Source organism: Lepidochelys kempii, chromosome 2 (assembly GCF_965140285.1).
Source record: "Lepidochelys kempii isolate rLepKem1 chromosome 2, rLepKem1.hap1, whole genome shotgun sequence".
Classification (NCBI taxonomy): domain Eukaryota; kingdom Metazoa; phylum Chordata; order Testudines; family Cheloniidae; genus Lepidochelys; species Lepidochelys kempii.
The window spans coordinates 88,753,713-88,776,629 of NC_136381.1; the positions used below are offsets into that span (position 1 = coordinate 88,753,713).

The 22,917-nt window shown below is 41.6% G+C and overlaps 1 protein-coding gene and 1 long non-coding RNA gene across 6 annotated transcripts in view; one reads left to right on the top strand and one right to left on the bottom strand.

Annotated features, from left to right (window-relative positions):
• MTCL1 (microtubule crosslinking factor 1) overlaps nucleotides 1–8,563 on the top strand; it is a 181,485-nt gene extending 172,922 nt beyond the window's left edge. For 3 of the 5 annotated variants that reach the window (XM_073331570.2, XM_073331571.2, XM_073331573.2), the window contains one exon: nucleotides 7,322–8,563. In XM_073331570.2, coding sequence (XP_073187671.1) covers nucleotides 7,322–7,516 — 195 coding nt within the window. In that variant the 3' untranslated portion in view covers nucleotides 7,517–8,563. Of the gene's footprint in view, nucleotides 1–4,446; nucleotides 4,505–7,321 lie in introns of all 5 variants that reach the window. The other 2 variants (XM_073331572.2, XM_073331574.2) reach the window with 1 other exon arrangement.
• A 3,222-nt stretch (nucleotides 8,564–11,785) lies between these two features.
• On the bottom strand, nucleotides 11,786–16,295 carry LOC140905935 (uncharacterized). The gene is made up of 4 exons (XR_012156990.1): nucleotides 16,221–16,295; nucleotides 15,073–15,156; nucleotides 14,285–14,398; nucleotides 11,786–11,982 (listed from the first exon to the last, which is right to left on the bottom strand). It is a non-coding gene; the product is annotated as an uncharacterized LOC140905935 (long non-coding RNA).
• Between the last annotated feature and the right edge of the window lie 6,622 nt (nucleotides 16,296–22,917).

Sequence of the window (22,917 nt, forward strand, 5' to 3'; positions counted from 1 at the left end):
GCATGATGCTCTGGTGGGCTGGAGGATCTGTTCCCAGGTCTCCATGCTGCTACTACTAGATTTCTCAGCTGCCTTCTACTCAATGGATCGTGAGACGGTGTTGACATTCTTGTAGTGCCTGGTGAGTCCTGCCCTTAGGTGGCCTCATTCCTTTCTGTTAGAGAGTACCAACAAGGTAGTATTGCATATTTGGTCTTCTGTCCCAAAGGTTTCTCTTTTGGTTTACATCAGGTGTCCATGCTGTCGTCGCTCTAGTTCAATGTGTATGTGAGACCATTAGCAGAATTAGTGAGGAGATACTGGCGGAAGTGTTTTCAGTTTGCAGATGACATCCAGTTCTATACCTTTATCTTGTCCAGCCTGAGGTGTGTGTGGTTGAGTGACTTCCTCAGTGTCTGTCTGAGTCTGAGGTATGCATGAGAACTAGCTGTCCAAGACTCGGTCTAGATAAAATGAGATGATTTATGGTGGGTTAAGGGAATCAACCAGAGAATTCAACTGAAATTTCGTTGCCCTCCTACTCCTGCCTTATTATGGCTGTTTGTCTTCCTTTGTCGACAGAATTTTGTTAGATTAGGTTAGATTCCTGGCTACCATCAAATAGCAGCAGGCAAATAGCTGTGGTCAGGGGTTGTGACCTTTCCCCCCAGACTTGGACTTTGCTTCCATGATTATCACCTTTAGCTAGGACTGCTGGAATGTGATCTACAAGAGCCACATCCATTTGGAAGTGGAAACTGGTGCAGTGGCCCCATTGTTAGGTGGAGTATCTCGCCTCTGAGCATGTGACACCAGTGTTCTGGGACCTGCACTGACTGTTTCTTGGTTTCTGGGTGAAGTTTAAAGTGCTGATGTTGACCTGTTAAAATCCTAATGGCCTGGGTCTTACCTACCTGAGACAGAGTGTCCTATCTCCTGTGGCCTCTCTCAGATCATTGAAGGTGCTCAAGCTAGAGGTCCCCTGGGTATATAAAAGAGGGAGCAGCTATCAAGGTACTCATCATCAGGGCCCCTCTATTTTGGAATTCACTCCTCGCCATGGCCCCCAATAGCACCAATTTGTTGACATGCCATAATGCCCATTCTTCTAAACAGGCATTTAGAGCGGGATGGGGGAGGTGCTGGGGATCTTAGTGGTGGGAGATTTTGTCCTGCAATTTTTCTTTCTGTGACTGGTTGTTTTAAATGAGTGAAGTTTTGCTCTTGTTTTGTTTTTAATAGTTATTGCACATATTTTCAATTGACAGCAGAGCACCTAGATCTTTCATGTCGGTGCCCTTTATGTTTAAATTGAAATAAGTGCGAGAGAGAGAGAGAGAGAGTGTGTGTGTGTGTGTGTGTGTGGAGAGAGAGACCCACATACAATTTTTGCATTATCTGTAAAAATTGATGGAAGTGTGGTTTGTGCACATACCTCAGAATAAACGAAAGTGGAGAAAGCAGCTTTGCTGTCTTGGACTATCTTGGCTGCTTATATATTTTCTAGTTTATTTGAAAACCAGAAGTATAGTTGATGGATTACTGTTCCCATATTATTTCATTTGTAAAAATATGCGTTGTACTCTCACAGCTTCATCTCAGCTTTGCCTTCAAGTTATCATTGAAAACTCTGGAATTCCATGTGTACCTTTGAAATGTCACAACAAATTTCCAGTATATAAAAGCTGAAGTTGTGCCATGTCACCACAAATTGCTGTTGGCAAAAGTAACTAACTTCAAAACATGGACATGGTCTGTGGTGATAGCCATGGTGACAGCCATACCTGATGCGATTTATCAGATAGTCACAATGCTCATGGCAGACGACTGCAGCTCTTTGAAAATTTTCAACACCAAAATTATGCCCATTGACTGACTTGTAGGATGTCAGGCCTCAGAGCCACTCCGGGGGCTATGCCCCTTTTAAGAGCTAGATTGTGTCATTTACAGCAGAGCGCTGTGCAGGGAGTGGTGCAGAATTACATCGCCCCAGGGGAAGGGGGGTACCAGAGAGACACTGCCTCAGGCAGGTACAATTTCTTCCAGGGCTTCCCCACATGCAGGGGTTGCACAATGTATTCCATCTGCTCCCTCAGTGCACCGGCCTGATGAGGAGGTGAGGCTGTGAGACTGCCTCTTTCCCACCCTTCTATACCCTCTGTTGAGCATCTTTTTCTCCAGGGAAGTTTTAGAAGGAAGCAGCCCCTGGGCTTCCCAGAATGCAGGGCCTGGGGGAGTGCATGGGAGGCTCTCGCACAGCCACACACAGAGAAGGCCCACTCATGGTCCGGCACTGAGTAAATGTTTGGTTTTGACAGGTGATTAGGTGATAGCTGCACAGGTTACAGCTATAGTGTCCCATCCTCTCCCAGGAACATGTGCTGTTCCCCTGAAGGGGTGACCTTGTGAGCTTCACTCAGATGTGTTAATTTTCCAAAATGGGGTGCGGTTTTAAAGAAACGTGTTTGTGGAATGTTGATTTGTTGTTGGAAATGAAGCTGTAAATATGTTTAGGATCTGACTATGCCTTAGGTCACTTATGGATTACACTGTCCCCATATGTCGGAGCCTCACCTAGAAGGCAGGCTATGCTGAGTGAAATGCCCTGTCAGTGCTGCTGCTGCCAGCACCTCACTGTGCAGGATTTTTGCGGAGTCTCTTCTGTACTTACCTCTTTCCAGCCAGTAGCAGTGACCATCACACCAAAGAGAACAGTCCCTTCTTTGTAGTCAGGGCATGATGCATTAATTACTCCTGGGGACATTCTGTGCCAAAAAAATAAAAATTCTGTGCACAATATCTTAAAATTATGCAAAATTATGCAAATTGTATTAGTCAAAATAACACTACATGATCACACCAGTTTCAATTATTTTGGTAATTTATTTCAAAATACCTGTCAGCAAGTATGTCTGTAACAATACAGACACACACAAAAATTCCCCCAAGATTAGAGAGTTAAAGAAACCCCTATGACAGCCCAGTCCCTGTTTCTCTGCCTGATGCTTGGTCCCAGGCTTGCATGGAGTTTCCTGCGCGCCGCTGTCTGCTTCCCTCAGGGTGTGCTGGGAATTGCCGCTGCCAGGAACACCCTCTATCTCCCCCCAGCCCATCCCAGCAGTGTCTTCTATATGCAATCTGGGCTCTGCTGGGTCCAGCGGTCCCTAGTGGCGGCCAGCAGCACTGCAGCCCATTTCTGTGGGAGAAAGGAAATTCTGCACGCACAATGTTCATTTCTGCAAAATTCGGCATTGCACAGTGGTGCAGAATTTCCCCAGGAGTAATTAATGACTTTAAAACCTGCATGGAGCACCAGTTGGCAGCTTTTTTTTCTTTGAACTTCTGGATGTTCCAGTTATTTCCTTTTACATTTTTGCTGAAACTACGGAATTTATTTTCAGTATCTAGATACACACAATGGTAATAGCTCTGTTTGCGTTCTAACTTGCTCAGAGCTGCTTACAAGCAAATTCATATCCACCAGATTTGGCCTACCAGTGCCTTATCCTGCTAATTCACTAAACCACTATGGTAGTAGGCAATCGTGGGGTTTATAAACATTGCCATTGATAACTTTAGCAGGCTAGACACAAAAAAGTGACATGAAGATTCCTTTTCTGAGCCTGGCAGGTACTTAGAGCATTACACAAGTTACACTATCATACTGAAGTGGCTGAAGAAGAGAAAATATTCGTGGAAGGCATATCCAGCAAGAAACTTAGTCTTTCCACTCTGTTCTTAATGGCTGAATAATTGCTGAACATACTCAGCTGAATCACTCAGGAATTGGGAGGAGGGAAGATGGTGTCAGAGTAAAGTGCTTTATCTTCAGCTGAGCCTCCCTTTTACTGTCATTGTTAAATGCACTAAGAAGGAAGGGTGAAGCAAATATCTATCAAAGGCTTATATGGCTTCAGAGTAACATAAAACATCAGTGGGTTTTTCTTTGTTATGAATTTACAGATATTCTTTCACTTAAAACCAAACAAAGCTAAAAACAACCCTGCAGTATTCCTCCTTCATGGTAACATTGTTTTCTCTGACCTAAATATGAATTGGCAAAGGATAGCATATATCTTTCTCTACGTAGAAGGAAATACTTGGATTCTTTAATGCTATGTCCATTTCTAACACAGTGCAAGGTTGGTTGGTTTGTGCTCTAAATTTGATTGTTAGTGTCTTTTCTCTTAGCCCTCCCATGAAATCTGATAACATGGTAACATGATATGAACAGGTAGTGACGTCTGCAGGGCCGACTCTAGGCACCAGCAGCACTTTTCAAGTGGCGGCACTCTGGCCCTTTTCTTTTTTTGCACTTGGGGCGGCAAAAAACCTAGAGCCGGCCCTGGACGTCTGATGAGCTCTTCCTTGCTGAGTATAAATCTTCACTTAAAAAAAAAAAACCCTGTCCAACCTATTTGCTTTCTTTTTTTCTTTTTCTTTTTTCTTTTTTTCTATCCTGTCCAGAACCAAACTGTCTTACTAACTGCCCCCTGGGGACTCTAACCCTGCCTGCCTCACTGCTGTAAGTTCTTTCTACCTTGTTTCCACAGCTGTCTGAAAGCTTTAGTTTTGAAACTTTGAGCTAGTGGAGATAGGTAAGTAGCAATAAAAACAACAATACTTGAGGTAGCCAAGAACGTCCAATAACAGCTGATTCCTATACAGTTCTTCCCTTGAAATGTTTCTTTCTGACTTGGAATAGAACACTTTAAAGATTGGCCTATTCTGCCTTCTGCCATCATTATGTTGGACATGAACATTGATAGCTCCCATTAGCTTCCTTGAGATTTAAAGGGACACTGTCAGGTCAAATTTAGCCCAAAATTTAAATTCTGTGAAAATTTAAGTTTTTACAAAACCTAGGACCAATATAAATGTATCCATAATTCCCTCCCTTCCCCCATCCCCCTCCACCCTGATTTCCAGTGGAAACAATTTTCTAACAAATACTCACAATCCTGCAGTGTTTTCAACAATCTAAAAGTGAAACTGACTAGAAACAAAAATTTGAAATTATATAGCCCATTTTTATGATCTAAGCTTAGAAACATGAACAATCAATGATCACAATAAATAACCAAGAGGAAATGTCATTTTTATAACTGCATTTTAATGATCTATGGTAGTTGCATGACATTTTGATTGTTAAAAGTAATATTTTGGCAGTGTCCTTTTAATTCTTTAATTTCCTTCCTGCATTCTAAGAGCATAGACCTATCATTAGGATTAATGTGCATGTAATCATGACTCCTAGAAAAGATTCATTTTGCAGCCAACACATTAAAAGACTGTGCTGCCAGTTACCTGTGTGCCCTGAAGCACCAGGGCTTGCTTGTGCAACGTGTGTTGCGCTGTAGGTGTGTATATCACTGATAAGAATGAGGAGGACTTAACCATGCCTTTCTGTCAAAGCTGACCAACATCTGTGGCTATATTACATAGTTAACCAAAATTGTTTACCATTGCTATAATTTTGACTCCCTTTCAGTTTGCTAAAAGCAAACAAAGCTAGAAAACTGTAATTAAAAGCTGCTCTTTCAATAGAGACCAAGATACAAGCCCAGAAAAACACAGCCTCAGCTCATCCTGTTGTGCCTCCTGTAGGTATTAGTGCACAGAGGGACTTCTGTTAGCAAGTGTCAGTACAGTGCGACATACTGTGTGTTCCCTTAGGCACAACAGGATAAGGTGAAGTAGGGACACAGAGACAGTATCCTTACTAGTTCTGATTTATACTTCAATCTTAATGTTGTTTTAACAGAGTGTTGTTTTTAAGTTTATAGTACAAATGTTTATGTCTGCAGGGATCGTAGGGTTCTTTGCTAACCAGGACTTATGTCATTCACAGTATAGAACTGCTCTACAGAAATGCTGAGGGCATCTCAATAGAACATGATCTTAAACAGTAATGTGGTGTTACTGATCACCCTTTTAGCTGCCTATTGTGTAAAGGCTAGGGGTTGGCCCTTCTCAGAGGCTTGCTGAGCTCTGGTGATACTCTACTCCACAACCTACATATGTATATGCCGCACACACAGGCAGTTTGATGTCCTCTGGCTCTCTTGTTCTACAACATTCATCTTCCTTCCCATTTTATTGTCCGAGATACTTCTGTATTACATCATCTTGCTCAATCACTGCGTATCATATCATGATACCTAATTCAATATTTCGTAGTCACTTTCCTCTCTCTCTCCATACATTGCATGGCATGATATTAAATTTTTTACTTCCTAATGTATTGCTCTACTGGTTTGGGGGTTTTTTTGGCTCATCGTTCCTTAGCATCATTTGATTTATAAGTTCTGCCTTCATATTTTGCCAGTTTGTCTTCAGATTTTATTATTGTAACTTGCACATAACTCTTTCACCCTGTAGAGTGATCTCTCTTCAGTGTATACATTTCTACATGTTGACAAACTCGGCTGATTTGCTTTTATAGTTTCCAAGCTATTCAATAAGCCTTAGAAATTCAAGATTTTTGCTTTGGTAGCACAAGGCAGCCATGCTTCATGTAATCAGTCAACTTGCTATAATGGGCATGCAAACCGTGCATGAAATCTATCCGTTCTGTGGGAGAAGTCTATCAATATTAGAAGTAATTGTCAACGTTTAAATATAAATAGGGTGCCAGTGTGAAAAATCACCAGTGCTGTTTGTCTCTAATTACACATAAGGCCTACAGATCCTGCTGCAGTGAGAAGATGATGTAGTGAATTAAATTTTCAGACCTGCAAATTTTCATCCTTTTTTTGATGGTGGATATCCACCTTTAACCTACAGTACCACTGAATTCCTGTAGCTCAGGCTCAGTCAGCTGGCAACAAGGATTGATATTCGTTCAAATTCTTAGGCAAGCCTCCTCTTTAATGTAGTTGGAAGCAGTAACTAGTCCCATCTCAGTACTCTCCAGCTAAGCAAGTCTTTCCTGCATTTCAGTCTGACCTCTGAAGCAGAGGAATGTGCCTGTTTTCACCTCACTTGCAAATTCAATACCTGGCACTTTGCTTCCAGTTTAGCATTTTGAAGCAATGTGATGGATAGTGGGGTTTATTGAATTATCATGCAAATATACCTTTTGGTTCTTCTTTGTAGCCCAAGGAATATTAGCAAATGGAAGTTTGTCAGCTGCTTCAGTTCATCAAAACCTTCTCTCTTTCCTTTTCTGTTCCATCAGTCACAGACGTAAATGTAGATATTTTTGTGTGTAGAAAAGTATGCTCCTTGGTTTTGTTCCCTCTCACAAGATGCTTAGTTATAATCTGTTTTTTGGTTTTTTGCACATGTAAATGGGCCGTATACGAGTCACTAATATTTTTTCCATCTGTTTGCTGCAAAGGAACTACCTTGTTCCGCACTAGCTCCGTCCCTAGAATCCTGCTTCTCACGGCCAGAGAGACCAGCAAATCGGCGCCCACCTTCAAGATGGGCTTCACATTCCCCTACTGCCTCACAATCTCAGTCAACTGGAGATTTGACTTCCTCTGAGGAATATGGAAGCAAGGAACTGCAGATGGAGAACCCAAACCAGTGATGCAAACCTGCATGAATTATCAAGGGAAGAATTCACTGTAATTTGCATTTTAGCACCATCACCATGGCCCGTCTTTCTCAACAAAGAGAGATCTAGTTGTTGAGGTCAAAGAATGTTTTCAAGCTCAACTGCTGAATGTCCAACCTGTGAAACAGCGATGTTTCTAGAATGAAACAGTAATGTGCCTGTAATAACTTAATTTTTTCATAGCTCAGAAAACTATTTTTGTCTCCATCTTTTCTACATACAGTCTATTAACAAAAAAGGTAAAATGATATAAATATAAAGAATAAGATTTAAAATAAAATGTACATTTTTAAGGGAAACTGGATGCACTCTCTCTCCCCCAGTACTGACTGCCTTTTTATTATATTTGCACTGTTGTGTTTTTTATTTTGTTTGGGGGGGGGTATTGGTTTTTTTGAGGGTTTTTTTGTTTTGTTTTCCCCATGTAAAACTAGGGTATTTTTAAAGTTAATTTTATTCTATTTTAATGTCAGTGTCACCAATTTTAAAAGAGGAAGGTTCTTAGGCATGCTTCATCTTGTCAGAAGCAGTAAATTTTAAGTAGTGAAAGCCATTAAGGTAGTTGACTAGAATTGAATTAAATAAACTGGAGTGGAATACAGGTAAACACACCACATTTAAGAGAGAAAAGAACGCCTCAGAAAGTCTTGTGAAGTTAGCTGTATAATACACATACAATACTTGACTTGCATGCCTTTGGGTTCCTAGCACTTTAGTGCATGTACATACTGTTGCTCTACTTGTACCATCACATAAATGTGAGTCAATCCGTTTCACTGTAATATTGTTGTGAAATTACCTGTACTGTACTTTTATTGTTGGTATTCTTGAATTGACGATACAAAAAAGAAGTTTTAAAATTATTGTTAACAGTTCAGCTGGCTATGTACAGTGTTTACTGAGAACTTTCTTTGTTTTGGAGAAACATTGAGAACTCTGGGCATACTAAATTGTAATTGGTCTTGTTTGAGTCTGTCTGAGACCATGTGAAGTGGAAATAAAACCCTCAGTATTTACAAACCGCTAGAGTGCTTCCAAATGTTTGTTTCTGATCTGGGATTCTCTATGTGCATTCAGCTGAGAATGCTTCCTTCTTCTACAAAAGGAAAGCAGCAAAAGTTTGTTTAAAGAATTGAGATATTGACTTACATACACACTCTGGGCCTGATTCAATGCCCAATGGAAAGGCCTCCCTCACAGACTTCAGTGGGCATTGGATCAGGCCTGCATGCAAATATGATAAAACCAATTTAGAGGATTTCTAGTTTTCTTTACTGTATTCTGCAGAATAACAGATGACAAGACCTTTTTTCCCCAACTCCTTTGATAAATTATTTTTGGGGTGTGGTTTCCAATCATTTGTTTGTGTGAAAACAAAATGTTTTGTTTGTTGTGAATGTTAACTATAACGACATCATCTTGATCTTTTAAACTTACTTTGGTCACCACCAGTATGCCAACATTTATCCAGGTCGCACGCAGAGGTATTTTGAGAAATTGCTAGACTGTTTATAGGAAATGACTTCACAGCGTCCAATACCACTCTGGTGGTAACTGTCCATTTATGGTTTTACTGCAGTGCCCATTCCCAAAGTGCTAAACGGAATTGGTGTCTTTAAAGCAATGTTCATGGTGGCGTTAGAGTGAACTCAGTTCTTCTCTCCTTGAATCCAAATCTCTTCTAGGGTTGTTTTTTCTTGCCATGTTAGTATTTCCTTGTTTTCTGTTAAGACAAGAAGGCTTTGGCAAATGAGCGAACCTTAGTGTTTTAAAGAGGGCAAGCCTATACTTCCTCCTAGAATTTGTTCCAAAAGTGAGTACCTTTGCCTTAGAAGGCTTTCTCTCTGGCTTTCACAAGCTTCATCCTAGACCTTATCAGCACTGTCCCAGAGATCACAGCTGACAAAGGAGGGTCACAGAGAGAAAGAGATGCTCTAATTGTGGGTAAGTGTTGAGTTTTTGAAGTCAACCATTGTATAATGCATCACTGCTATTCTGTTGGGGCAGCAAATATTTTCTTACTTTTGTTTATGTGAGCAACTATTAATTTTCAATGAATTGCACACACACACTCTCTCTCTCTCCATTTAAAAGGTCAAAGAGTGGTTCCAAAAGAGATATTATCTCTCAGAGGCAGAAAAGGTCCTTGACTGCCTTCAAATCTTACAAATGCTAGAACAGCCATGTTAGAGAAGACAGAGTTGGTGGACATTGTTTCTTAGGTTAGCAAAGTGTTGTCTCCTAGATCAAATATGTTATTGTACAGGTGAGTGAACAATACTGAAGATCACAGAGATCAAAAGTGCTAATTTGTTTCTTATGATATTCATGGTAATTTTTTTTTTATTTTGAACAATGCAGAGCAAAACTGCATATAACTGGTTAATGGCTTGCTACCATGAAGTGGTATTTGCTTCTGGAATCAGCGACTACAGCCAACCCAAGGGATTAGGACCCAGCCATCCTGAAATAGTATGTCTGAGGATAAACAGCTTGCTGCACTTTGCCAAGTCAACTGCTTACATAACAGCAGGAATCGCTGAAACCAGAGAGAAGGATGGAGACCAGAAAGAGAAGGTCAGCACATAGAAATTCTTCAAATGATTTTAAAATAACATTAAAAAAACATAAAATCCTTTCTAGTCTAATTAGTGAATACAACAGCAGCATCCAAAATGTTACACATTTCCACAGGCTCTTTGGAATCATCAAGGCTTTTATCTTCCAATACTGCTGCAGGTGATGTAGGGAGGAAGGGGTTTCTTTTTATCCTGGCACATTCTATAAATATTTAAATAAATCTTTACAAGAATTATAGGCCTGTAATCCAGCTAAGGTTATTTTAAGTGAAGTCTGAGATAAAGTAAAAGCCCAGATGTCAGAAAGCTTGTGGGTAATTCAGTATCTGTTAGGTTGTTGAATTATTATCTCGCCAAAAAATGCAGGCAAGAGAATCCTAGTAGACTGCCACACAAATTCACACTTAAAAGAGTGTTAATGCGGCTGTCCTGGCTGCTCCTGATGAGACTGAAATATATAGCTGGGTTTCATTGAGCCTTGTTGGCACCTGACCCATTGGCCTTGGGATTTGCCTAGTGTTCTGACTTAAATGCAGTTCTCTGTGATCTATTCAGTAGGGATGTGTTCTTGCATTGTGTCTTACCAGCAGGACTCTCGCAATTCCGTTCTTCCTCCAACCATCATGTGAGGGCTCAGGGACAAGCGGCACCTGTAATCTCTCTCCCAGTCTCTACCATAGGTACTCTTTCCAAGTGACAGGCCTCTATCTGCACACTTCCCGGAGTAGAACCCCATGGTCCAGCCTACATTAGACTAACTCACCAGACTACAACACCTCCTATTCCCACTGACCTGCCACAGTCACAGGGTGAGTGATGCTTTATACTCCCTTGTATTCCCTCATAACTGCACCCCTCAAGTAACAGGTTTTGCTACCTTTACTGCTGTGCCCTTGGAACCCTATGATTCTGCCCCTCTCAGGCTGGATGCCATGGTGGCAGCCCACCATTTTCCAACTGTGTTAGCACTCCAAGCCCCACTGCAATTGGCACCTGCAAGACACTCCTCTCCAGGGGCCTGTGACCAGTGGTTGGTTAAAGTGACTCAGAACAGAGCCTTTCAAACAGCCATGTTGCCCATTTGCTAAACATACTCTGCAAGCAGGGAGAAAGGATTAAACCCACAACAGGCCTGCACACCTGGGTCTTGCCGATAGCTCATCACCTCTCCCAAAACTTAGGTGAGCCTAGCTGTCCCAGACATCCCACAGAGCCCCTGCCTTAGTTCCATGGTCCTGCTGCAGGCTTTGTCTTTATCTGGGCAGGAGACAGTCTTTCCTCCTGTAGTCTCTCTCTCTCTCTCTCTCTCTCTCCATGTCCGTCCAGCAGAGTCTATCTCTGAGCAGCTGCTGCCTGCTCACCCACCTTTTTCTCTCTAGGCATCAGTTTTTAGTAGCTTATTGTTCTTTTGATCTTAGGCTCTGGCCTTGGAAAAATAGGCCTGTTAATACCTGCCTGCCTGTTGCTAGCCAGGTTCCCAATGACTAGCTCACCCATTGTTTTCCTAAGGACCCTGGTATTATTCTCATTGGAGATACTTTATCTCTGTCATTGTTTTGTTTCCTGCTTGTTCCTCCTTTGATTTAACTCCATTCAGCCAGCCAGAACAAATCAAGGAGGTAAACTGAGGTACATACAATTTTCATACAAAATAATACCGGTATCTCCCTCGTTCGCCACACAGTCCAATCTGCTTTCTAGACAGGCTTACTGACTTCAGCCAGGTTCTGCATCCATTTTCCAGCTGGTGATACCTCTAAACCTTTACAAGGGCACGGGCCACTTTCAGAAGAGAGGCCATACTTCTCAGCTACTTCCCATTAGGCTTCTGGATAGCCCTCCAATTCATGGCCCTATTCCCTATGAACAGAGATCCAAGACATAACATAAGCACATAAGAATGGCCAGGGTCAGACCAAAGGTCCATCCAGCCCAGTATCATGTCTACTGACAGTGGCTAATGCCAGGTGCCCCAGAGGGAGTGAACCTAACGGGTAATCGTCTAGTGATCTCTCTCCTGCCATCCATCTCCACCCTCTGACCATCATATCCCCCATTAGTCTCCTCTTTACCAGGCTGAAAAGTCCTAGCCTCTTCAATCTCTCCTCAGATAGGACCCGTTCCAAACCCCTAATCATTTTAGTTGCCCTTTTCTGAACCTTTTCTAATGCCAGTATATCTTTTTTGAGATGAAGGGACCACATCTGTATGCAGTATTCAAGATGTGGGCGTACCATGGATTTATACAAGGGCAATAAGATATTCTCCATCTTATTCTCTATCCTTTTTTAATTATTCCTAACATCCCGTTTGCTTTTTTGACTGCTGCTGCACACTGTGTGGACGTCTTCAGAGAACTATCCACGAAGACTCCAAGATCTTTCTCCTGATTAGTTGTAGCTAAATTAGCCCCCATCATATTGTATGTATAATTGGGGTTATTTTTTCCAATGTGCATTACTTTACATTTATCCACATTAAATTTCATTTGCCATTTTGTTGCCCAATCACTTAGTTTTGTGAGATCTTTTTGAAGTTCTTCACAGTCTGCTTTGGTCTTAACTCTCTTGAGAAGTTTAGTATCGTCTGCAAACTTTGCCACCTCACTGTTTACCCCTTTCTCCAGATCATTTATGAATACATTGAATAGGACTGGTCCTGGGACTGACCCTTGGGGAACACCACTAGTTACCCCTCTCCATTCTGAAAATTTACCATTTATTCTTACAATTTTCCTTTTCCTACCCTAAAGATTCCCTGTCTTTTAACCTGTTCTCAATCCATGAAAGGATCTTCCCTCTTATCCCATGGCAACTTAATTTACGTAAAAGCCTTTGGTGAGGGACCTTGTCAAAGGCTTTCTGGAAATCTAAGTACACTATGTCCACTGGATCCCCCTTGTCCATATGTTTGTTGACCCCCTCAAAGAACTCTAATAGATTAGTAAGACATGATCCCCCTTTACAGAAACCATGTTGACGTTTGCGTAACAATTTATGTTCTTCTATGTGTCTGACAATTTTATTCTTTACTATTGTTTCAACTAATTTTCCCAGTACTGACGTTAGATTTACTGGTCTGTAATTGCCAGGATCACCTCTAGAGCCCTTCTTAAATATTGGCGTTACATTAGCTGTCTTCCAGTCATTGGGTACAGTAGCTGATTTAAAGGACAGGTTACAAACCATCATCAATCGTTCCGCAATTTCACATTTGAGTTCTTTCAGAACTCTTGAGTGAATGCCATCTGGTCCCTGTGACTTGTTACTGTTAAGTTTCTCAATTCCAAAACATCCTCTAGTATCACTTCAATCTGTGACAATTCCTCAGATTTGTCACCTACAAAAGTCGGCTCGGGTTTGGGTATCTCCCTAACATCCTCAGCCGTGAAGACTGAAGCAAAGAATTCATTTAGTTTCTCCTGGACTTGTGCTTCCTCAACAAGCTTTGCAAACCAATTTCCATAAGACTGTCTTTACTGACTCAATTTCAGCCTAGAGTCCATGCTAGCTTTCACCATTGGAGGTCTCCAACAGTGCAATATCAGCCAGGCATGAGGTAGCAACAGTGCAAGGTGACTGCAGCCTTTCTTCCACCAGTTGGTTTGAGAAGTCCAGTGATACCCAAAAAGTGAGCAACTCTAGTCAAAGAGAGGCTGTGGCTAGGGCAGCTGGGGCTGCACTGATTCAGTGCATCTCCTAGGCAGCGTCTGCCATTGGGGTCCCCGGTTGTAACTTAAATTTGTCCTCCCCTAGCAGGAACCCTCCTGAAAGGGTACATGGTGGGAGTACCTCTGGCTCTCCCTAATGGGCAGAAGGGACCCAGTTTGCACAAGGCTGTGTGATTTTAGCCCTATGTCTATAAGGTAAGATGAGAGAAGAGAGGACTGTGGTAAAAAGAGACAACTTCCCCTTTTCTTTCTAGCAAGGTCGCGTGGCCCAGCTGCACCAAAAATATTTATACCTGAATGGAAAGAGAACATTATTTTGCAAATTGAACTTTAAACTGCTCTTTTGACTGAGATCAGCCTTACAGCATCGTCTTTACATGTGCTGAGTATCACCAGGTAAGAGACTGCTGCTGGAACATACAATGTGAATCCTATTAAATGCTAACAAAGGTACATTTTGTTTTGTGTTATTAAATGCCTAGATTTTTACACCTTAATGAGATTTTAATCCCTCCAGTAGGATGTCCTGAACACAGACATTTTCTTCAAATCTCACTCTACATGCTTCTTCACTCTTCATCACTTCAAATCCCCATGCATTAGGATCTGGAAGTAAAAGTCAAGAGAAAATGTACCATATCAAAGACATATTTCAGAGTAAAAAGAAAAGGAGGACTTGTGGCACCTTAGAGACTAACCAATTTATTAGAGCATGAGCTTTCGTGAGCTACAGCTCACTTCCTCAGATGCATATCGTGGAAACTGCAGCAGGCAAGCCTGCTGCAGTTTCCACGATATGCATCTGAGGAAGTGAGCTGTAGCTCACGAAAGCTCATGCTCTAATAAATTGGTTAGTCTCTAAGGTGCCACAAGTCCTCCTTTTCTTTTTGCGAATACAGACTAACACGGCTGTTACTCTGAAATATTTCAGAGTGATACTTTTATTATTGGACTGACTGCTTCTGAAACGCCCAAACCTGCAAAAATGAACCATTTTAGCTTCCAATGTCTTGCTATAAGTTGCAACCTTGGTCTTTCCACCTTGTCTTCTTATCTGCAGTATGTTTTGACTAGCACACTTTTGAGCAATTTAAAATAATTATAAAAATAATAATAATCATCCTCTCAAGCTGTATTTGTCCACTTCCCTCTCTTCCCTAGGCTTTAGTACCCGAGCTCCAGCCCCAGCCACAATGTCTACACAGCTATTTTTAGCACGGTAGCATGAGCTCCAATCTGTCTTGTTTCTTTGAGGTTCACAGACTAGAATTGAAATTCACCTCTAATCTTCATTTAGTCCCCCCAGTGAGGTTGTTGTAGGCATAGAGAAGCTGTATGCATTCCTTTATCTGACTTTCTTCTTGCTACATTAGCAAAATAGAAAAACACTTAATTACTGTCCACACATTTACGTATGTTAAGGCAGTCATTTTATCCACTAATTCCATGACAAAATTCATGACATTTGAGAGGGGTATTTTCTTAATACAAGTTTACATGTTTTGTCATGGGAATCATTAAATTTGCAATGCAACAAAAAGGAGTGTGGTTCTGTATGTCCCTCTTATATGCTTTATAAACGTATATGTGAAAAAGCCAGCATCAACACAATGGTAATGTTGAGAAAACAAGCACCCAAGAGTCAGGAAAGGCAGAAGTAAGACCCTTAACCCTGCATCCTAAGGAATGTACCTTAAAATAATGGGGCTGATTAGAATCTCACTTAAACCTGTTTTATGCCAGTGTGACTCTGATGAAGTTACTCCTGATTTGTGCCAGGGTACTTGACATCAGAGTTGGGCCCACTGCCTCTCTTATTTTATTTCTCAAAGTAATGCAATATGTAATAGACAACAAGCATCAGTTCTATAACTGTGTTTGATGGATGAGCCCCTGTTGCAGGAGAAGAGAATTCAAACTCCTGAAGGGACTGACATGGTAGTTGATGCCTTCTTAAAGGGCAAAGTGATTATCCAGCAGTAGAAAGATAATGTGGCATTATTCCCTGAATTATAAAACCTCTTTACATCAAGAGAGGAAGCAAACTTATATTATTTATTTAGAAACTGCAGCATTGCAGTATGACATGTCAGCATTAATCATCTCCCCCTTTATGTGGGTTACCTTTTACTCAGCAAATAATTAGTACATTTTTCTAGGACTGACCTAAATAATTTAGAAGAAACTGTAGAGTCAGAAGACTTTGACTATGCTCTTGGTTAGAAGGACTGCAGGGACAGTGTTTAGTAGTCTTCCTTACAGTAATCCTTCTTAAAGAACTGTGAAAAACTCTATTGTGGACCCAATCCTACAACCCCTTAGTGCTAAGGATAGTGTGTGCTTTGTTTAGAAGTCCCATTGAGTTAGTAAGTCCTATGATCAGCCCACAACTAGGGATGCTGGTCTTTCCAAGTCCAGAGGCACCAACCTCCAATTCTGAAAGCGAACTCAGAGGATCTTTGTGGTGCATCCTATCAAGCTGATGAGATAAAAGGTCCTTCAGATTAGATAGAGGGAATTCAGAAGCAGAAATGGCAACAGGCACCAGCCTGAAAAAAGGAGCAAGCCCATTGTATCTGAGGCCACTCTTGATCTGAAAAAGAAAACCACCCAAAATTAAATTGCCATTTGATATCATTAGTGTGTTCCCTAAATTTACAGTGGCCCACATACCAGAAACATCCAGGTTTCTGCCTCTATTTTCTTGTCACAGTAGTCAGGGAACTCAGTACCATCTGGGATAAATTCATACATACATAATTGAAGCCCGTAGAGCTCATCGGGCAGGGACAAGCCAAATTGAAGACACAATGTGATATCTTTAACCTTGGTCCATTAGGCCAGGCTTCCAGTGATTTTAGTCTCTGTCAGGGTGACACACAATGCTGACAGAGAAGCTTATTAACCTTGTGCATTATGGCAATGCAGACACAGTAATTACAGCCTCGAAGCAATGGTTTAAACACCGAGTAGTGTATCATGTACAGAAAATTCGTTGTTAGCTGTCTGGAGACAGTAACCCAAAGGTTACTGTTCAGAGGCAAAGCACATGTAGCAACATATTCCCTGTTAACAAACTTTTTAAAGAAATATATAGCTGAAAAGTGACCACTTTTAAACAATTAACCCAGAAACAGAAGGCAACTGAATCAAATGCATGCAGGAGTATAGAGCCCCAGAGTATACTGCACAATGGCTGGGGCCACAAACAAACCTCTCCCAATTTTTGCTTTACATTGTAGATAAAATGTTCAGTTTTCAACATTTATTTCATAAGGAAAATAAAATGGGGGAAAGGGGAGATTTTTATTTATTTATTTTTTGTACATCACTGGAATGAGCTACCTGGATTATTTTTTTTTTCTAGTCATTCTTGCTTCTAGCCATGCTCCAACTACTCCCTGGGAAATGGCAGAGCAACAAAGGACAGCCAACAGCCAGGTCTTGAAAAAAGAAGAGCAACAACATTTATTGTTCTTCTTCAATTTAAATTCGTTCGCTTGTGTTTTTAAATGTATTTGTTCAGGGAAGCTCAACCTAAAATAAGATAAAGTACAACTATAATATATACCTTTAAAGGTGGGCTAAATGGTCAGTCAAAACCATGTTTTAGTTATCTTAGTATTTCTTTGGGATTAAAGGCTGGGATTTTCTATGCTCATGAAAGACTAGGAATTACAGTGACAAAAAAAATCTCTAGGGAATATGTTATAGGTCATTTTCTTACCTTTTGTACTCATTTTTGCTGGTAAATTTCAGTTCTTTTTCATATTAGGTTTTTTTGCATTTGGCTCCCTCCCTGAATAGAGGAAACATACTGACATTACCAAATGATGTGTACATTCTCTTCCTAGCTTCCTCACAGAGCGTTTGGCTTCCCAGCAAGCAGCTCAGAGTGCTATCATGAATGTAAAACAAGCTTTAGGTTTAGGGAAGCAACATACTGCACACTGGCGCACACGTCAAATTGCACACAAAGCCTTCTCCATTCAAGAATTGTTTTATAAGGTGCTGCTAGGGTGTGTAAATATAGAACATCTGTCCGATGTGGCATGGCTATGGACTGCTTTATAATGAATGTTAAAAATATCCACACATATGAGCATATGTTTTGCTTATGCTGCTAAACATTACATGGTCCCTCATCGCTATTTTGAAAGGTTATAGTGAATAACTGAGAAATTAGTCCCTTGAACTCTTTACCCCAAGTTATGACCAATGGGGAAATATGCACGAATCTAAATGTAAAACCAGCCAAATTACTTGGACTGTACTTGGTTGATTGGATTTTCTGGGAAGTCTGGGTTTTGGCAATAGGGGCCAGGGCAGCCTCAGACGGAGGGCACTAATGTTCACTTAGTGGGGATGTGCAGGTATCTGGAAGGCAATCAGGATGGGAGCACTTGTTACAGTACTAGAGTAACCACTGCTTGAGTTAGGGAGGCCCTCAGTGATGGACACCCAATATTTTAAAAAGGGAAAAATGAAGAGAGGTGTTAAGTCCCAAATGAAATCAAAGGGAGTTGTGGGTACTCAGCACCTGTAGGACCTCATCTTCAGGTGTCTATAGTTGGGCTCCCAAAATTTGGTTATATTCTACCCCACTCTACTCAAGTTCTTATACCACACTCCTCCCTGTAGTATCTGAGCGCCTTCCAGTAGTGCCTTGAACAACATGACTAACACCTGTCGCATGTTTGTTCTCTCATCCTCTCACAGGGGAGGGGAGGAGAAATGTATGCAGTGGAATTTTTTAACAATATATAACTGCCCTGGCTCCAGCCCATGGAGTGCCATAAGATAAGGATCAAGACCTTAAACTTGATTGAATAGTCTAGGGGGAAGCCAGTGTATGGAGCAGAGGACAAGTTTGGTGTGATTGCAGTAGCCCGTGTTGCTGAGGAGACTCGCTGCCATGTTCCGTACTAGCTGGAGCTTCCTAAGCACGGAAGACTTCATGCCAAGGTATATTGCACTGCTGTAGTCCAGGAGATGAAGGTGTGAATAACTGAGGCCAGATCATTGTTGCAGGGGATGGAACAGTGTCTCCTAGCCAACTGGTGTAAAAGTGATCTGTTTACGGCCTTTGCAGGAGTCGGGGACAGAACTCAAGGTGCTCAGGCACTACATTGCTATGCCCAATAACCACATATCGTGAGTTTGTAGGGCCCACTCTTGTGTTCACGCCACACCTGTCTTTTCATTATCCTGATAATACAATAATCTTGCTGTGGTGCCTGCATGACATGTCCGTAGCAGTAAAAAAGGCCTGACATTCCTCGCCTTTATAGTGTGGCAAAGTGGTTATGGAAATGTCAGGTTCTATTCAGTGTGACTTACATCTAGATATTAAACAAGTCAATTGGTAATGTGAAGCTGAGAGGAAAATGGACTTTTTGCTTTATCAATAGTAATGAATATCTTGTTTTGGATATTATCAGAACATTTTTAATGGTTTCCCCTTATTTTGGTATATGTAATAGCACTGTATCTAGGCACTTGGGTTTGTATTTCTGATAGAATCGTGGCTGATCTCAAATAAGCTTTATACAAAGAGAGATTTTGTATTAAAAGATTTTTATGGTGTCTATTACATTTGGGCAGGTCAGGAACGAACAGATCTTCAAAGCTGTTCTGGGAACATGGATCCTCTGAGTTCAGGGTGCAGTACTTATAGAGCCTCAGGGAATATATTAACATAGCAGCAGAACTATACAAGATAGAACCACTTACCGGCATTTTAATAACACCTCTTTGATGTCTTTTAACTAGTTAGGTCCTGTAACTGAGGGGATTTTTACTGAACATTTCTTCTGTTTTGAAGAATTCTTTGTTTACTTGAATAGGAGAATGTCATTTTGAAAATTACTAGTCTAAACAGATGTATTTCATGTCAGAACTAATAGGGAGTGTGCCTGGGATGGACCACACTGAGAATGCCACACTCAGGGCAGAAAGCAGGAATCAGGGCAGACAATCCCGCAAAACGTGGAGAAGTTCTATTTGCTCCCCCTCAACTGACTTTGATTACGGAGGCTTCTTCCCTCAGTTGTGGAGCTCACCTGGGAACTCTGCAAACTCAAGGGCTATGGTTTGGCCAGAATTTAGCTCTTCATTTAAAGGTAAGAGAGTTCAGAGCCATTCGTCTAGCTTGCCACACATTCCTTCCCCACACCAAAGGAAGGAATTTAATAGTAGTTATGGATAATACATTGGCTTTGTTCTATGTGAACAGACAGGGAGGGGCCTGAACAACATTTCTTTGCCAAGAGGCTGCTTTGGAACTTCTTATCTCCACCTTAAGCCTCTCATCTTTCAGGTATCCAGAACAGTCTGGCAGATTGACTGAGCAGGTATTTCACCAGTCACTGCAGAGTGGTCTGTCTGCACAGATCTAGTCAGATACATTTTCCAAGGCTGGGGCATTCTCATATAGACATGTTAGCAATCCACATCAGCAGGAAGTGTTGTCAATTTTGTTCACGGACAGGATACTGAAAGACTCCTGTTGCGCTGGACAGACAAGCTCATGTATGCATATCCTCCGGTTCCACTCCTACTCAGAGTGTTGTTAAAAATCAGGCAGGACTATGCTCAAGTGATACTAATAGCACCAGCGTGGCCTCACCAGCATTGGTTTTCCACACTGCAGAGTCTCTCAACCAGGGTTCCATTGACATTAGCACCAGACCCAGACATGATGTCACAGGACTGTGGTCACCTCCTCCAACCCAAACAAGAGGCCCTTCAGATTACAGCCTGGATGAACCATGGTTAACGTCGCAGGAGGAGGTCTGTTCAAAGGAGCTATGAAATGTCCTCTTGAATTGTAGAAAGCCACCTACTAAGTTCTCTAAGTCAAAATGGAAGAGACTCTTTGTCTGGCCTCAGCAAAAAGAGGTTTCCCCGGTCCAGGCTCCAATACAACATGTGCTGGACTATTTGTTTTACCTAACCTGAAACAACAAGATCTTGCCATTAGTTCCATCAGGGTTCACCTAGCATTTGTCTTTGCTTTCCACTCTTTGACCAATAATTGCTCATTTCTCTAATCCCATGTCATTCCAGGTGGTTTTTTTTTGTTTTTTGAAGGGTCTGAACTGGTTATACCCCCAAGTACAGGATCCTATTTCAATTTGGGTCATAAAACTAGTGTTGTAAAAACTAATAGGTCCTCCCTTTGAACCACTGGTTACCCGTTCATTGCTCCATCTCTCAGTGAAGGTAGCCTTATTGGTGGCTGTGATAAATGAAGTGGGGGGTAGCCTCCTTTGATGGACACCCAGCCAGCCAGTTAGCTGTAAAATCCCTCTTGGTAGCTGTTCTCTACTTGCTTTACCTGTAAAGGGTTAAAAAGTCCCCCAGGTTAAAAAAAAAAAAAAAAAAAGTGAGCCCCTGACCAAAAGAGCCAATGGGAAGGCTAGAACTTTTTAAAATTGGGAAAGAAACTTTCCCTTTGTCTGTTGTTCTCTGGGCTGGAGGGACATGGAGCAACAATGGTATAAGCAGAAATGCTGTGTAAGGTTTGAACCAGGTATGAAAAAGTATCTTCCATATTGAGAAGAAATTATTTGGATAGGGAATGTTTAGTTAGACACAATCAGGTTTATTTCTTATTTTGGCTGTTGGATCTCCTCTGTGCTAACCCCTGATGCTTTTGTTTGCTTGCAACCTTTAAGCTGAATCCCCAAGAAAGTGAGTTTGGGTGCTTAATTTTTGGAATTGCTCTTTTAAAATCTAGCAAAAGCCTAAGTTCCAGATGTATTGTTTTTCCTTTTTGTTTTTAATAAAATTTCCCTTTTTTAAGAACAGGATTGGATTTTTGGTGTCCTAAGAGGTTTGTGCATGTTGTTTGATTAGCTGGTAGCACAGCTAATTTCTTTTGTCAGCTCTTCCCTGAGTGGGGGTGGCGGTGAAAGGGCTTGAGGGTACCCTACAGGGAGGAATTCCCAAGTGTTCCTTCCTGGGTCCAAGGGGTTTTTTGTTTTTGTTTTTGCATTTGGGTGGTTGCAGCGTTTACCAAGCCGAGGTCAGAGAAAAGCTGTAATCTTGGGAGTTTAATACAAGCCTGGAGTGGCAAGTATTAATTTTTAGAATCCTTGCAGGCCCCCACTTTCTGTACTCAAAGTGACAGAGTGGGGATTCAGCCTTTACTTACCTCGGTGAGGAGAATAGGTGAATCAGGTATCTGACCCACTATATACAATCTTCTAGAGGGATAAAGTATGCCTATGCCCTCATCCAAAGTTTCTCTCCACCATGGTTTCACACTCCCACATCTATCAAGCAATACATTTACCAACTTTCTTCCCTAAGTCTGATGCTCATAAGGATGAGGAGGGACTTCGCACATTGGATGTTAGGAGAGTACTAGTGTTCTACTTGGACAGGACTAAATCATTTAGATCATTTCATAGCAGTCCTGGACAGGATGAAGGGTCTTCCAGTCTCATCTCAGAGAATGTCATCATGGAGTTACTCCTGTATAGGTTTGTGCAACAATTTGACCAATATAACTCCGCCAATCAGGGTGCCAACACATTCAACCAGATCACACACTGCCTCTGCAACCTTTCTAGCTCAAGAGCCTACTCTGAACATTTGTAGAGCTCCAACTTAGTCTTCTGTTCATACTTTTGCTTCTCATTATGCCATCTCTCAGTAGTCTAGAGATGATGCCAGATTTGGACATGTAGTCCTTCAATCATTATTTGGGCAGACACTGATCCCACCTCTGGATCGAACTGCGTGTGAGTCACCTGAAGTGGAATGGGCATGTGCTATCACTCAAAGAAGAAAAAAAGGTTACTAACCTGTTCTGTAACTTTTGTTCTTCGAGATGTGTTACACGTGTCCGTTCCACATCCTGTCCACCTTCCCCTCTTTACTGGAGTCTGTCAGGTAAGAAGGAACTGAGGGGGGGTGGAGGGAGGCACAGCTCTGTCCCTTATACTATGGGTTGCATGTGCTACCCCAATGGTTACCACTCAGGGAAAATTCTCCAGGGCTTTGGAGCTGTGCTCTGGCTCCACTCCAGCTCCAGGCAAAAACCTGCAGCTCCACTACTCCGGAGCTGCTCCACGCTCCAGCTCCGGGCTCCGCTCCAAAGCCCTGAAATTCTCCAT